The 15,172-nt window shown below is 36.5% G+C and overlaps 1 protein-coding gene across 1 annotated transcript in view; it reads right to left on the bottom strand.

Annotated features, from left to right (window-relative positions):
• The window catches only part of STAB2 (stabilin 2), a 202,031-nt gene that overhangs the window by 38,524 nt on the left and 148,335 nt on the right, over positions 1-15,172 (bottom strand). The window contains exons 45-50 of the mRNA XM_051962503.1: positions 11,990-12,061; positions 7,049-7,168; positions 4,488-4,535; positions 3,920-4,003; positions 2,082-2,234; positions 349-489 (exon numbers count right to left, since the gene is read on the bottom strand). Coding sequence (XP_051818463.1) covers positions 349-489; positions 2,082-2,234; positions 3,920-4,003; positions 4,488-4,535; positions 7,049-7,168; positions 11,990-12,061 — 618 coding nt within the window. The remainder of the gene's footprint in view (positions 1-348; positions 490-2,081; positions 2,235-3,919; positions 4,004-4,487; positions 4,536-7,048; positions 7,169-11,989; positions 12,062-15,172) is intronic.

The raw sequence follows: 15,172 nt of genomic DNA, 5'->3' as shown, positions 1-15,172 counted from the left end.
GCTGAGTTTAATAATAAAATACTTCCCTCTTTGGATTAGAAACATTCTTAATTGAATTTAATCGGATCTCTAGGTTTCAGGCTGCTGTTGTTCAGATGTTTCTGAATCCTTATGATCCCGTTTGGGGTTTTCTTAGCAAAGATACTGCACTGGTTTGCCATTTCCTTCTCCAACTCATTTCACAGATGAGGAAACTGAGGCAAACAGGGTTAAATGACTTATCTAATGTCACACAGCCAGTAAGTGTCCGAGGTCAGATTTGAACTGAGGACAATGATTTTTCTTGACTCTAGGTCTGATATTCTATCCAAGGTGCCACCTTGGTCCACATTTCAAATTTTTACTCACTACATTATTCCCAGAGGCATCTTTGCGTATTTCTTGCAATTTTTTTGGCACCAGTATTTGGTCTATGATGTGGATCACTCCGTTGCTACAGATGATATCGCTGGACACTATCTTAGCATTGCCATTTACATAAACTGTATCCTGAAATAAATAAAAAAACAAATTTAATAACCAAATCCAAATCAACAACTGGGTATGTTGAACCTACTCATGAGCCACAACAAATAATATTACTACTAATAAGGATGATAAGAGTAGTAGTAGGACTTTAAAATTGGAATAGTAATTTACTTATATTTGAGTTTCTACCCCAAAATCCATAAGACAGTTGGTTTACAATAGGTATTACCACTCCCATTTTATAGATAAGTAAACTGAAGCTGAGAATTTAAATGACTTGTTCATTGTTACAAAATTAGTAAATACTAGAAGAATTCAAACTCATCTGCTTTCCAGTCAAGCTCTGATTTAATAATAGCAATGATAGGTATTATTATAGCAAACAATTACATAATATTTTAAACTCGGCATTGTTTATGTGTATATTATCTCATTTGAACTCTATAATATCTCTGTGAAATGCTATTGTTAGCTCCAGTTTAAAAATATAGAAATTTTTTGAGCTGAGAGAGTTTAAATGAGATGCGATGGATTGTACTGCTAAAGAGTGTCTAAAAAAGGATTTGGATTAAGGTCTTCTGGACTCTTCATTCAAATGCTCTATCCACTTCAGGGGTCCTCAAACTATGGCCCACGGGCCAGATGCAGCAGCTGAGGACGTTTATCCCCCTCCCCCAGGGTTATGAAGTTTCTTTATTTAAAGGCCCACAAAACAAAGTTTTTGTTTTTACCGGCCCTCTAACAACAGTCTGAGGGACAGTGAACTGGCCCCCTACTTAAAAAATTTGAGGACTCCTGCCTAGGGAATCAGGCAACAGAGGTTGGGCAAAACAGAGACAAAACTACAGTCAGTGTGACCAAGACTCTGAAATTGAGAGTGCTATCTACGCTCCGTCTTTCCGTAGCACAGAAACATTGAACCTAACACCTAGAAATCTAGAATTATTTATGGAAATAGGAAACTCTTGGTAGTTCTTTGATTCTAGGTGAGTGCCTCTCTGGCCCAACTCTGTCCTACTGAGCTCCTTCAGTGCTGTTTGCCTGGAGCAGTTATAGCTGATATATTAACTAATTATAGCTCTGGGAAAAAATCAAGAGATCAATGAGAGATCATATGCTAGAAGGGAACTTGGGAACCATCGAGTCCAACTGTACATTTTTGTAGATGAAGAAACTGAAACACAGGGTCAAAACCTAGTAAGGCAGGGCTCAAACCTAAGGCTTCTTGATTTCAGGTCTACAGATTATATGATGTTGCCTTCCTTTTTAGTCATTCAAAGTCTTGTTAGCTATTATTTTAATTATTTCTTATTAAATAATTATTTATTGTTTTAATAAGAAAATGAACTAAATAAGGCAATTTTCATTTGCAGAAAAGCAAACCTATAGTGTAATTTAAAAAACCCAAAATAATAGTTGTTTATTAATGATCAGCTCTCTAAGATATCTATTCTCTATGGCCATACATGAATCCAGTCTAGATTGAGCATGAGTTGAGTTACATAAGAGACCTGAAGCTCCATCCCATCCATAAGCCAGTGAAAAAAGGGGATAAGAGCAGTTTGAAAGGAGTAAGACCCTCCCAGGGGGCTGTAGGAGGCAGCTTCTCTTACCTGGGACACATTGATATGGATGGTTTCCCCTTGGAGTGAAGTCATACTTGGAATCAGTTTTAGGTTTTCCAAGAGCAACTTTTGGCAGGCAACTACATGGTATCGAAGGACCTGCGGCATGACGCCCTGGGTGATCCACTCCTTAACCTGGGTCTGAGAATGATAACAACAGCAGCCCCGATGACGGTTAGCTTTTATTTCTGTCGTTAAGGTTTGGGAAGTGCTTTACAACTGAAATCACATTTGATCCTTACAACAACCTTAGGAGGCTGTTATTGGCTATTATCTCCATTTTACCATGAAGAAAAATGGCGGCAGTGAAGTGACCTGCTTAGGACTACAAGCAAATAAGTACCTATGGTAGAGTTTGCCCTCAGATCTTCCCCACTTCAAATCCAGTACTCCATTCATGGTGTCACCTAGCAACCAATGTTATTTTTCCTTCATTTTTGAAGGGGACCAGTGACATCATAGGGGTGATGTCTTGCTTTATGTGAGAATTGTTCTTAAAGCAAAATTGTACAAAGTCATCGGCTTCCCCCTCTGTTTGTAAGTTATTGAAGTCCAATGGCAAGACAAAAGTGAAGATGACTGATGCTTGGGGTAGACATTCCCCTAACTCATGTATGGGTTTGAGACCTATTAATAACCCTCAACCTAGTTTAGCTCACTTGCCAAAATGGTTGTTACTGGGTTGTGAATATGCTGCATGCTATGTTCTTTGGAGCCACAGGTGACAGGTAGATGAAAGATGAACATCAAAGGTGGATGAGCAGCCCTGAAAAGGGTTTGGTAAGCTCTCACACCAGAGGGGCTAGTACTCCTTGAACCTACCTTGCTAAGCTGCCAATATTGAAATCTATCACACACTCACTTATTCTCCTCTACTTTCTTGTATTCTTCCCTTTTTCTCCTTAGTACCCCTCCACAAATGCAAAATGAGCTAGAATGGGAAGCAAGGATCTAATACTATTTTTAAGACAAAATATAATAATAATTATTATTATCTAACTTTGAAAGATGAAAAAAGATAATAATAAATATAATTCAATGTATCTATTACTTGGCAAAGCATAACCTAGGATCCTGGGATCACAGATCTAGAGATTAAAGAAACTTTGGAAACCAGTGAACCCAATTCCATTTTACAAATGAAAAAACTGAGGCCCGGAGAGGTTGAATAACTTGCACAGAATCATCCAGCTAGTAAAGAGTCTGAGACAGGTTTTTTAACTCAAATCTTCCTGTCTTGAAGTTCAGTATCCTATCTACTATACAACACTAGTTCTTATGTTCCTATCTAAGTAACATTTATTTCACTCGTCAAGTGAGGGGATTGGACTAGAAGATCTCTGAGGTAGGTCCCTTCCAGCTCCAAATCTGTGATTCAAGGTTCACAAAGCACTTTCCCTCATAGCAAACTGGTGAGGTTGGTGCGGAAGTATTACCACCCCCTTTTTACAAGTCAGCAAACTGAGGCTGATGGAGGGGAAGTGATCTGTTCTTGTCTGCCAGCCAGTAAGAGTCACTGCTGGGATTTAGGACCCTTGACTGCCAACTAAACTACATTGCCTCTTCATCTTAGAATTGTAAGGGATTTTGGCAGTCAAATATTTCATTTTGTTTCACTTTTCAAAATGTCAGCCAGTACCTGCATGCACACTTCAAGTAATAGTGAGCATTATTTCCCAACACAATTGACTTTGCTGTTGGACAGCCCTAAGTTTTTCCTTCCAAATGCACTTCCTTATGGCTTTTTATGCCCCACTTCATTTGTTGGGGATCAAAGAGTATGAACTACTCCACATTTTAGACTGCCCCCAGAGTGCTTTTCTTACTTGGGATGTATTCTCTAAAGCTTCCTTCCAAGGCACAAAGACAGTAAAGGGACCTGGGCCCATCAGGTCTCGAATGGCATTTTCCTGGCAAAATGAAGAAGAAAATCACCATCATCATCACCACCACCACCAATATCACCATCATTACCATCACCATCACCCATCACCATCACCATCACCACTATCATCACCACCACTATCACCATCACCACCATCACCATCATCACCATCACCATCCTCACCATCATCACCATCACCATCATCACCATCATCACCATCACCACCATCAATCACCACCATCACATCACCATCATCAGCACCACCATCACCACCATCACCATCACCATCACTACCATCACCATCATTACCATCACCATCACCATCACCATCACCATCACCATCACCATCACCACCACCACCACCATCACCATCACCACCATCACCATCACCATCACCATCTAGATAGCTTTTGAGGTATTTTCTGATCTATAGAAGCAAGAGATTCATGACAGCCTGGATGGCTCTAGCCTGTGGTCAGATGGCCACATATAGGCTGAGATTTCCTTACCTGAAGATGAAAGAAGTAGGGGATGGTATCAGTATTTTTGGGAAGTTCCTGTAATCACAAAATGGAATAATGTAATGTGTCTATTGTCTTCGGTATGGACACAAGAATAGCATGTCGTTGGAGGAAGGGACCAAGCAAACCCTGTTATCCACAATTCACAACATCTTAGCACTCCCCGGAGTCTAGCTGATCTGATCCACATCTGATCAAGAAACTCCTTATTCAAATCCCAAATCCTTTGATTGGAATATAGCAAGTGTTCCAAGTAGGGATGGGGTTGAGATCGGAAGAAGCGACTTCCTATAGGAAGCTGTCAGACATGCCTCTTTAATTTTGTCTTTTTATGTGGCTTTTATTTTATTTTACCATTTTGGATTAAGAAGTATTAATTTTTCTACCCTCCCCCACATTTCTACCATTCACCCCAATTTTTTAAAAAAAGGAGATTTTTTACCTCCTTTTAAGAAATATACATAATTTTGGGGCAGCTAGGTGCTATAGTGGATAGAGCACCAATCCTGAAGTCAGGAGGACCTGAGTTCAAATATGATCCTAGACTTCCAGACACTTCCTAGCTGTGTGTGTGACCCTGGGCCTCTAAGTCATTTAATCCCTATTACCTCAGCAATTAAAAAAAAAATATATATATACATAATTCTGATAGAGGTCTCATTTCTCAAACAGGACTATCAAATTTATAAGAATACAAGTCATTTCCAATTTAATAAATAAAGGATATGAACTATCAGTTTTCAGATGAAGAAATCAAAGCTATTTACAATCATATGAAAAAAATGCTCTGAATGAATGAATGCTGCTTAGAGAAGTACAAATTAAAATAACTCATATCTCTCAGATTGGCTAATGTGACAGAAAAGAAAAATGAATAATATTGGCAAAGAGGAGGGAAAACTGGAACACTAATGCATCATTGGTAGAGTTGTGAACTGATCTAACCATTCTGGAAAGCAGTTTGGAACTATGTCCAAAGGTGAATCCAATTGTGCATACCTATTGATCTAGCAATATTATTACTAGATGTGTATCCCAGAGAGATCATAAAAAATGGAAAAGGACCCACATGTACAGCAATTTTTATGGCAGCCCTCTTTTTAGTGGCAAAAATTGGAAACTGAAGGGATGCCCAGCAATTGGGGAATGACTGAATGAGTTGCAGTATATGAATATAACGAATACTATTGCATTATAGGAAATGATGAGCAGGCTGATTTCAGAAAATCCTTGAAAGACTTCAGTGAATTGATACTGGGTAAAGTGAGCAGAACCAAGAAAACATTACACAGAGTAACAGCAACATTGTGTGTTATCAGTATGATAGACTTAGCTCTTCTCAACAATACAATGATCCAAGAAAATTGCAAGGGACTAGGATGGAAAATGCTATCCATCTCTAGAGAAAGAATTATGGAGTCTGATTTCATACTGAAACATACTATTTTCAGTGTGTGTATGTAGTGTGTAATTGTTGTTTCACAACATGACTAATGTGGTATGTTTAACATGATTGTATGTGTATATTCTATATCAGATTGCTTGCTGTCTTGAGAAGGGAGAAAAATTTGGAACTTAAAATCAGAGAAAAGTGAATGCTGAAAACTATTTTTATGTGTAATTAGAAAAAAAATGAAATTATTGAGTGGAAAGAGAAATATACACAGTCAAACAAAACAAATTCCCACATTGGCCATGCTCTGAAATAAGTGTTTCATTCTGTGTCTTGATTCCACCCCTTTTTGTCAGGGGGGTGAGTAGCATACTTCATCATCAGTCCTTTGGAATCATGGTTTGTTATACGTTTTTTTTTTTTTTTTTTGGTGAGGCAAACAGAATTAAGTGACTTACCCAGTGATTACCATCAGATATCTGAGGCTGGATTTGAACTCAGGTCTTCCTAACTCCAGGACTGGTTCTCTAATCCACAGCCACCTAGCTACCCCCTACACATTGTCTTGATGGGTTCCATTTACATGACATTACTATATAACTTTTCTCCATTCTAATATTTTGAGTGTTGCTATAATCTCTTTAGATCAGTTTCTGGAGATGATCCTAGCATAGTCCTTGCTTTTCCAGTTTGGTCCCTAACTAACTACCTGTTCTATCAGTTCAGCCTTCCATCGCTGGTAGCTATAGATTTATCCCCATGCCCCTCTTTTCTAGCTCTTAGCTCTCTGCTCTCCCAAAACTCTGATTTTTCCTCTTTGCTTAGTTTCTGTCCAGGCTTGGCTGTTTAAATGCTCCCTTGTCTTAGTTACCTCTCACTTGGCTCTGTTCTTGAAGACTTAGTTACCCTTTCTATTATTTCAACTATAGTGGTCTTTTCATGGCATCAATTACCAGAGATATGTTGTTATTATGCACGATAATATTAAGTAGGGTTGGGTGGGATATAAATTAGATTTAATAAACAATGCTCTAATCAGCTTGTCTATCTCTTTAGCTATTCATTCACTTATTTATTTGTAAAGACCTAGAGAAAAAATTGGTAAGACTTGCCTTTACGAACGTGCCTGTTTCCTAAGAAATGGGCAATGACTTACCAGATAGATGGGTCCCCGGCAGGTGAATCCATCCCCTTCGTAACCTGGTTTGCAGGTACAAGTCCTTTCGTCTACGCCAGTTTGATTACAGATAGCCAATTCACTGCAGCCACCATTTCTCTAGTGAGATTGCCAATGGAAGAGTAATTCAGTTAGTTTGCTTGTTTCAGATATACTTGCAATACAAGTCCAGATGATCACTTAATTTTAAATTCATTTGGAAAACCTGAAAAGATGGGGCTCTGTTCTTGTTCATGTTGTGACTTTTCTTTAGAAGCTTTTTGTAAGTAGGGGTTGTTTCATTCTTTGTACTCATATTCCCTGAGCAAAACAGCATGCTTAGAACATAGCAAAAACTTTAAAATGCTTATTGATGGACTGATTGATGGATTGCAATCTATTTGGGCTGGTAGGCAGCAGGTGCGTTCATCCTGCTTGATTTACAAGTTGGCAGGCTCACCATGACACATTTCTAGTCCCACATGGGCATGTCAAGGGCTGCTGAATTGATTAGCATATTAACTGTTATATTATAGCTCATAATATATATTTGTATTATATCACATAAAGAGTATAAAGTATGAATACATTATGATAACATAACATTATTATTATTATTATTTTATACCATCATCTTGCTCTTAACATAAACAGCCTTGCATAGTAGAAATAACACAGGTTTTGAAGATAAAGGCCTTTTATTCTTTTTTTTTTTTAAAAGATATATTATATATAGGTGCAGCTAAGTGCACCTATAGCAGGTAGATAGAGCACCAGCCTTGACATCAGGAGGACCTGAGTTCTAATGTGATCTCAAACACTTAATACTTCCTAGCTGTGTGACCCTGGGCAAGTCACTTAACCTTAATTGCTTCAACCGATTTTATATATATATATATATATATATATATATATATATATATATATATATATATATATATATATATATATATATATATATATAATATATATATATATATATATATATAAAACAAATATATATATAATATAAACAAACAAATATTTATGTATTTATATTTATATCTTTTTTCCTTGTGTGACTTTGGATAAGTCACTTTATCTCTATGTGTCTTAGTTTCTTCATCTGGGGAAATGAGGTGGGGTTTGAGTAGATGTCCCCTGGACCCCTTCCTATTCAATATTGATAATTTCATGAGCAGGATAGTTTCTAGTTCATTTCCATTCCCCATCCTGACGCTGAACCACCTATGGGGAAGAGCACCAGAGTCAATGAAACAGCAGCTTTAGAGGAAGTTAGCATCATGATTAGAAATCTGTGGGATTTATTGGGTACCCATTGTATGGGACTAAGTGAGTGAGGATTCTAATGACACTAACAAAACCCCAGGTCTTGGAGAAAATAGTATAAATCTCTCAAGTTTACAAAATGCTTTTTTATCAAAACAATTTTTTTTTAATCAATTGAGTCTCATATCAGAATTGGGAGATAGGCCCTATTAGTAGCAATATGCCCATTTTATAAATGAGAAAACTGAAACTTAGAAATGCTAACTGTTTTCCCTAGTGTTGTAAAATGGAATTTGAATTGAGGCTCTTTATGATTCTATGTCCATGCTTTTTCTCAGCACTGGATGCTTTGCATCATTGATGACTAAAATGAATAAAGTTTATAAAGGATAAGAGAGTATGGAATATAGCATAATCAGTAGGGTTAGTCAGAGAAAGAAGAGGTAAGTTATTTATGAAGACCTATACTAAATCATTCATTTATTCTGAGATATTCTGACTCTAGAGTCATTGTTTTCTCTAGGACTATGGGGAGCAAAGTCCTTCATTCACTCATTTGTTGGTTCATTTATAGATGTATGTGATATTATATATAGATATGTGATCATAGGATTATGGATTAGTCCTATAATATATCTATCTATATGTATATCATATATGTGATATTTATGTATATATAACACACACATATAACATATGTATATATGATATATATGATCATAGAATTACAGATTTAGACTTGGGCGAGATCTTAGATGTCACCTAGTCCAACCTTGTCATTTTACAGAAGAGGAAACTGAGGTTGAGAGATTTGCCTTTGGATTTCTTCCTTTATCTGAGCTCATCACACTTTGTGCCTCTCTTACACTCTTTTCATTTAAAAAAATTCACCTTCTATTTCCCCATATACACGTCCTATTATCCCAGTTAAATGGTAAGCACTTTGAAAGAAGAGACCAATTCGTATTTATCTTTGTAACTTAATATATGCATGTTAAAAGGAAGAATGAGATCTGAATTCTGATTCCGGAGGGGACCTCAGAGGGCACCTGTTCCAAATCCTTCATTATACAGATGAGGAAACTGAGGCTTGTAAAGTGACTGATCCAAAGTCATAAGTAATAAGTGTCAGAAGAAGGATTCAAAAGATTCAAAGCCAGCTCCTCTGACTGCAGAGTCACTGTGTTCACCAGGACCATTAGAAAGAAAGTATTTTGTACACCCTGAGATGTTTTTAAAATGTGAGTCGTGATTGCTAAGAAAGGTTATTCATTACAAGAGGCAAGAAGACAATCTGCTCCTGAAAACCAGCATGATGAGTGCTGAAATGAGCCAAGAACTGTTAGGATAAAACCATGGGCCTAGTGCCAGGATCTCTGGCCCTCTCTCATTGTTTTGCTTTGTCCCTGCAGAATGACAAGTGCCCAAGATCATTCTGAGAAAGGGAAGTTTCCAGGTCAACAGAGGAGAACAATGTAGTTCCTCTCCCCAAGAAAGGGCTCCAGTGATAGGAATTCTGGGCTAAATGATTTCCAAAGGCCCTGAGGATTTCAGGTGTTCAGAACTATAAATAAAAAGGATGGGAAGTATTTATAGAAATGAATATCCTGAGCATTTGGGAGAGATGTTTGCTTCTTGTGCACAGCTTTGCGAATGACTCAGGGGAACTCTGGGGACTGTCCCAGAAAAATAATGGCCTTGACCTTGTCTCTTTGGATAAGAGGCAGTTGGGGCACACAATTAATTATTTGTCTATAAGCATGTATAATGTGCAATTCCAGACAATTTTCCATGTTAAGAAAATTTTGGTGGTCAGCAGAAAATTTATGACATCAGTGTGGAAGCATATCTGGAGTGCCCAAATAGTGCAGTAGCAGTAGCAGCTTCAGCAATTTCAGGGACTTTTAGTTCAGAGATAATAAGGGGGTCAAGACAACTAATCTGAAAGAGCCTTTGTTGGCTCTGAGTACAGTTGGAATTGATTGGCAACTCTATTGCCCATACACTTATGGGTCACAGCTGCAGGGAAAGAGGACTGTTGGAAGTAAGTCACGAGGGGCAGGGTCTTGGTCATAGTTTCAAGGCCAAAATAAATGCTAGTACTTATAGCTTCAGGACAGCAGGGGACCTTCTTGAATAAAGACCAGAGCACTGAACAGGAGAGCAATGACCATATCTCTTCCAGGATTATACCACCTTGGAAATACCAAAACCCTGAAGACCCCCAAACTAGTACTGAAAACAATAGCATGAAGCTTGGAAAACCCCCAGGTGAACAGAACCCAATTTTAGCATACAGTTCAAAGTCAAAAAATAGGCTGGAAAAATGAGTTGCAGCAACAACAAAAAAATCGATTATTAAAAAACTACTATGGTGGCAGGAAAGACCAAGACACAAACTCAGAAGAAGCCATCAATGTAAAAACAACTACAAACATCAAAGAAGAAAAATGATAATTAAACCCAAGCCCAACAAGGATTCCTAAAAGAATTAAAGAAAAAGATAAGAGTAATAGAGATAAAATTGGAAAAGAAAATGAGAATATTGGAAGAAAATTATGAAAAGAGAGTTAAAAGCTTGGTAAAAGAGGCCAAAAGAATATTGAGGAAAATAACATTTAAAAAATAGAATGGATGCAATAGAAAAGTAGGTATGAAAATTCAAAGAAGAAAAGAATTCCTTAAAAAGCAGCACTTTCCAAATGGAAAATGAGATACAAAATCTTACAAAAAAAATTTCTTAAAAATTAGAGATGGGCAAAAGGGAGCCAATTATTCCATGGCATGTCAAAAAACCTTACAAGAAAATAATAACAAACAATTCATCATTAAAACAAAGTCAAAAGAATGAAATGAAAAAAATAGAAAACTGAAATATCTCATTGGAAAAACAAATGATCTGGAAAATAGATCAAGGGAGGATAATTTTTAAAAATTGGACAACCTGGAAGCTATGATCAAAGAAGGAGATATAGTTCAAGAAATCATCAAGGAAAATTGCCCCAACATCTTAGATACTGAAGGCAAAATAGAGATTGAAACTCTCCACTGATCACCTCAGAGAAGAGATTCCTAATGAAAACTCCCAAGTATATTATAGCCAAATTCCAGAGTTCCTCAAAGAGAAAATACTTCAAGAGCCAAAAAGAAACAATTCAAATATTGTGGAGCTATAATAAGTATCATACAAGATTTAGCAGCTTTTACATTAAAGGAGTGGAGAGCTTGGAATATGATATTTCAGAAGGCAAAAGAGCTAGGGTTACCACCAAGAATAATTTACCCAGGAAAACTGAATAATCAGGGGGGAAATGGAACAGAAGGTTTTCAAACATTCCTGATGAAAAGATCATAGCTGAACAGAGAATCTGCCATTCAAACAAAGAGAAAAAAATGGTAAACACAGAAAAGTAATCATAAGGATCTCAATAAAGTTAAACTTTGCATTTCTGTATGGAAAGATGATAGATATATTGTTTGCCTTCTCAGTGGGTACAAAGGATGTAGGAAGGAGGAAGAGAACTTGGATTTAAATCTAAATTAAATAAATAAATAAATTAAATTAATTGATAAATTAAATCAATACATTTAATTTAATTTAAAAGAAATAAATGTTATAAATAATGAAATGAAAAACTTATTTAAAAAAATTTATCAAAAAACCATACTCACTGTTAAGCAGATATTGATGAATGCGCATGTTTTACCATCTCCTGTATATCCTCGTAAACAGTTACAGGCAGCCTACCAGGAAGAAAAAGGCAAATGGCATTTTTAATCAGATCTCAGGTCATTTTTTTTAATGGTATAACAATAAACAACTTCTCTATCATTAGCCTTGACCTTAATCAAGGCTATAATAAACTCATTTACACTAGGTACATATGACTGACTCTCTGTAATAGAATTCCCTCTAAGGGAATCTGCAATTTAAATCTCAACGAAAAGTAATGAATCTCTAATGGTGAAATTTCAGACATCATCAAGCTGGATGTGGGACAAAAGGACCTTTGTTCCATCTTTGAAGTTATATCAAGTAACCATAATAGGGTAGTAGAGCATTGGAAATGAAACAATAATAACCACTAGCATTTACATAGTACTTAATGTTTTGCAAAGCACTTTAAAAATATTTTCTCATTTGATTCTCACAGCCATCCTGGAAAGTAGGCAAAGAACAATTAGGGAAGGGAAATTCAGTGATTACTTGTTAGTATCCTAAAGTCTGGATTTAAGCTTGTCTTCCTAATTCTGAATCTATTGTGTCACCTAGGTATAGAATATTTTAGTTCTGGTCTCATTTTAAAAAGGAAACTAATGATCATATTATTTCTGCTTTTGGCAGTGCTATTGGATGGATATTGTAGATATAGTTTAAATAGAGTTTAACAAGGCATCTAGCTGACAAAACCTCATTTGTGAAAAATGGAAAGGTGGGATCTAGATGTCAGTATAAGTAGTTGGACTCTGAACCAGTTAAACAATCAGGTCCAGTAAGTCACCAAGTCATCAATATGGTCTGGAGGGAGGTTTGTAATGTAGCAACTTAGGGATTTATTCTTGGACCTATAGTGCTCAGCATCCTTATTATTCACTTGAGTGAAGACATAGATGGGACATATTAGCCAACATAATTGATAACAGAGGATCCAAAATGATTTCAAAAGGTTAGAATTACAAAAGAAATCTAAGGTCCTGAAATTCAATATAGAGAAATATAAAAAAGCATCTCATACTAGATAGAATGTTGGACTTGAATAGGAAAGATTTGAGTTCCAGGAGTCCCTCTGAGAAGTAGGGGCTATATGATTCTCGACAATCTTCTAGCTTTTCAATGCCCCAGATAACTCTGAATATCATTTGAAGAACAGGTACCAATCTGCATTGGGAGAGAAATTTTTCTCTTTGGGAGTGTGCTATGCTAATGAAATTCCTGATCCAGTCATTTCTAAGAAATATAAAGAGACAAATTTAACTTTTCTTTTCTTTTCTTTTTTTTAAACTGCACAAGGATTGGATGGGCATGACTAAGCCAAAGTTTATTGGAGGAGATCTGGGGACTTAAATAGTTTCCAAGATCAGTATAAGTAAATATGGTGTGACATGATATCTTAAAAAAAGCAAATTCAAGCTACATAAAGAGCTACCAGATTTAGGATTAGATTTCTGCTCTGCTATAGGCGACCATGCACTAGAGTATTATGTTCTAGACTTCACATTTTAAGGACACTAACAGGCTGGAGAATGTTCAGAGGAGGGTATCAGAATAGTGGAAGAACTATGAACCCAAAGAATAGATTAGAAAGACAAATAGTTCTAGCAGACTAGAAATAACAAGTACCATTTTTATAGAGATAGGTCTGGGCTTCATATAAGAAAATAAACTTCTTAACAATTCAAGTAATTTAAAAGTGGAATGGGTTTCCTCCCAGCCCTGGAGGGAAATCTTTAGAGATCAGTTAACCATCTTCTAATGAAGTTCTAGATGGGACTCCATCTAGATGGGACTTTCACTGGAAAATGGGAATAATAATAGCTATACTTCCTCCTCCACAGGTGAGAATAGAGGTCTTTGAGGAGAGTCATTCAGTTTTGTCTTTGTGTTCCCATAATGTATCATATAATGTACCATATTATAGGATATTATAACACATTGCCTTGAATATGGTCCATCAGGCTGATGGACCTCTCTCACTAGTCTGTAATCCAGATTTCTCCATCATGTCTCCATGGATAATCTCCTTTACTTTTCAGCCTTTTTTTTCCTGGGTTGTCTTCACTCTCCTTCCTCTCCCTCCATGCCTTAGCATGTAAGTACTTTGAGAGCAGAGATTATATTTGTAATCATGGCACTTAGCATAATATCTATCACTAGTCTAGAAACTAGTCAGGAAGCCCTGAGTTTAAATCCAGCCTCGGACATTTACTAACTGTGCAACTCTGGGCAAGTCTCTTAACCTTTTGTTTACCCAATTTCCTCATCTGTAAAATGGAGATAAAAATAATACTTACTTGCCAGTGTTGTGAGAAGCAAAGATGATATTTTTAAAAAGTGCTTAGTATAGTATCTGACATATACTAGATGCTATGTAAGGATTATTATTATTACAAAGATAAGTAATTACTCAATTGTTGTTGACTAATAAAAGCTTATTGATTGAGGAAGACTCTGAAGAAATAGAGCTAACAGGCTGTTAGCAATAGCTGAATCTGTCTAATCAGCTGCTAGTGACTTTTCCCTTTTCCCTGGAAGAATATTCATCAAGTCCTGAACCATGTTCTTCAAAGTACCTTCTCTGGGTTTGTATTCTGTCTTTATCCTACTCCTGCTCATAAGCTCTGAGAACTAGAGCTGGAAAGGACCTTGGAGACCATCCAGTCATATGTCTTCATTTTTTTTTTTTTTTTGGTGAGACAATTGGGGTTAAGTGGCTTGCTCAGGGGGTTGCACAGCTAATAAATGTTAAATGTTTGAGGCTGGGTTTGAAATTGGGTCCTCTTGACTCCCCTCTATCCACTGGGCTACTTAGCTGCCTCCATTGCCTTCCTTAAAAAAAAAAAAAACCAAAACATTCTTCTAACTATAAAATTAAAATTAATAAATGTGAATATTTCCCTCTTTGAAAAAGATGAGGAAAAAGTTTCATAGGGACTGCCTATGAAACTGGGAATCTCCTCAATGGATGACTTGTTAAACTTTGAAAAAAATTCAAATTTAACACAATTATTCTAACATTGTTTCTATGGATTTTTATGATTTTTATTTTTTCCTTTTTAAAAGGATTACTTTAGCTCCATCTTCTTCTCAAAAAAAGTCCAGTACAATAAATAAACTCACACAGAAAAATTGAAAAT

This window comes from Antechinus flavipes, chromosome 5, assembly GCF_016432865.1.
Source record: "Antechinus flavipes isolate AdamAnt ecotype Samford, QLD, Australia chromosome 5, AdamAnt_v2, whole genome shotgun sequence".
Classification (NCBI taxonomy): domain Eukaryota; kingdom Metazoa; phylum Chordata; class Mammalia; order Dasyuromorphia; family Dasyuridae; genus Antechinus; species Antechinus flavipes.
This window is presented reverse-complemented; position numbering and strand designations above follow the sequence as displayed.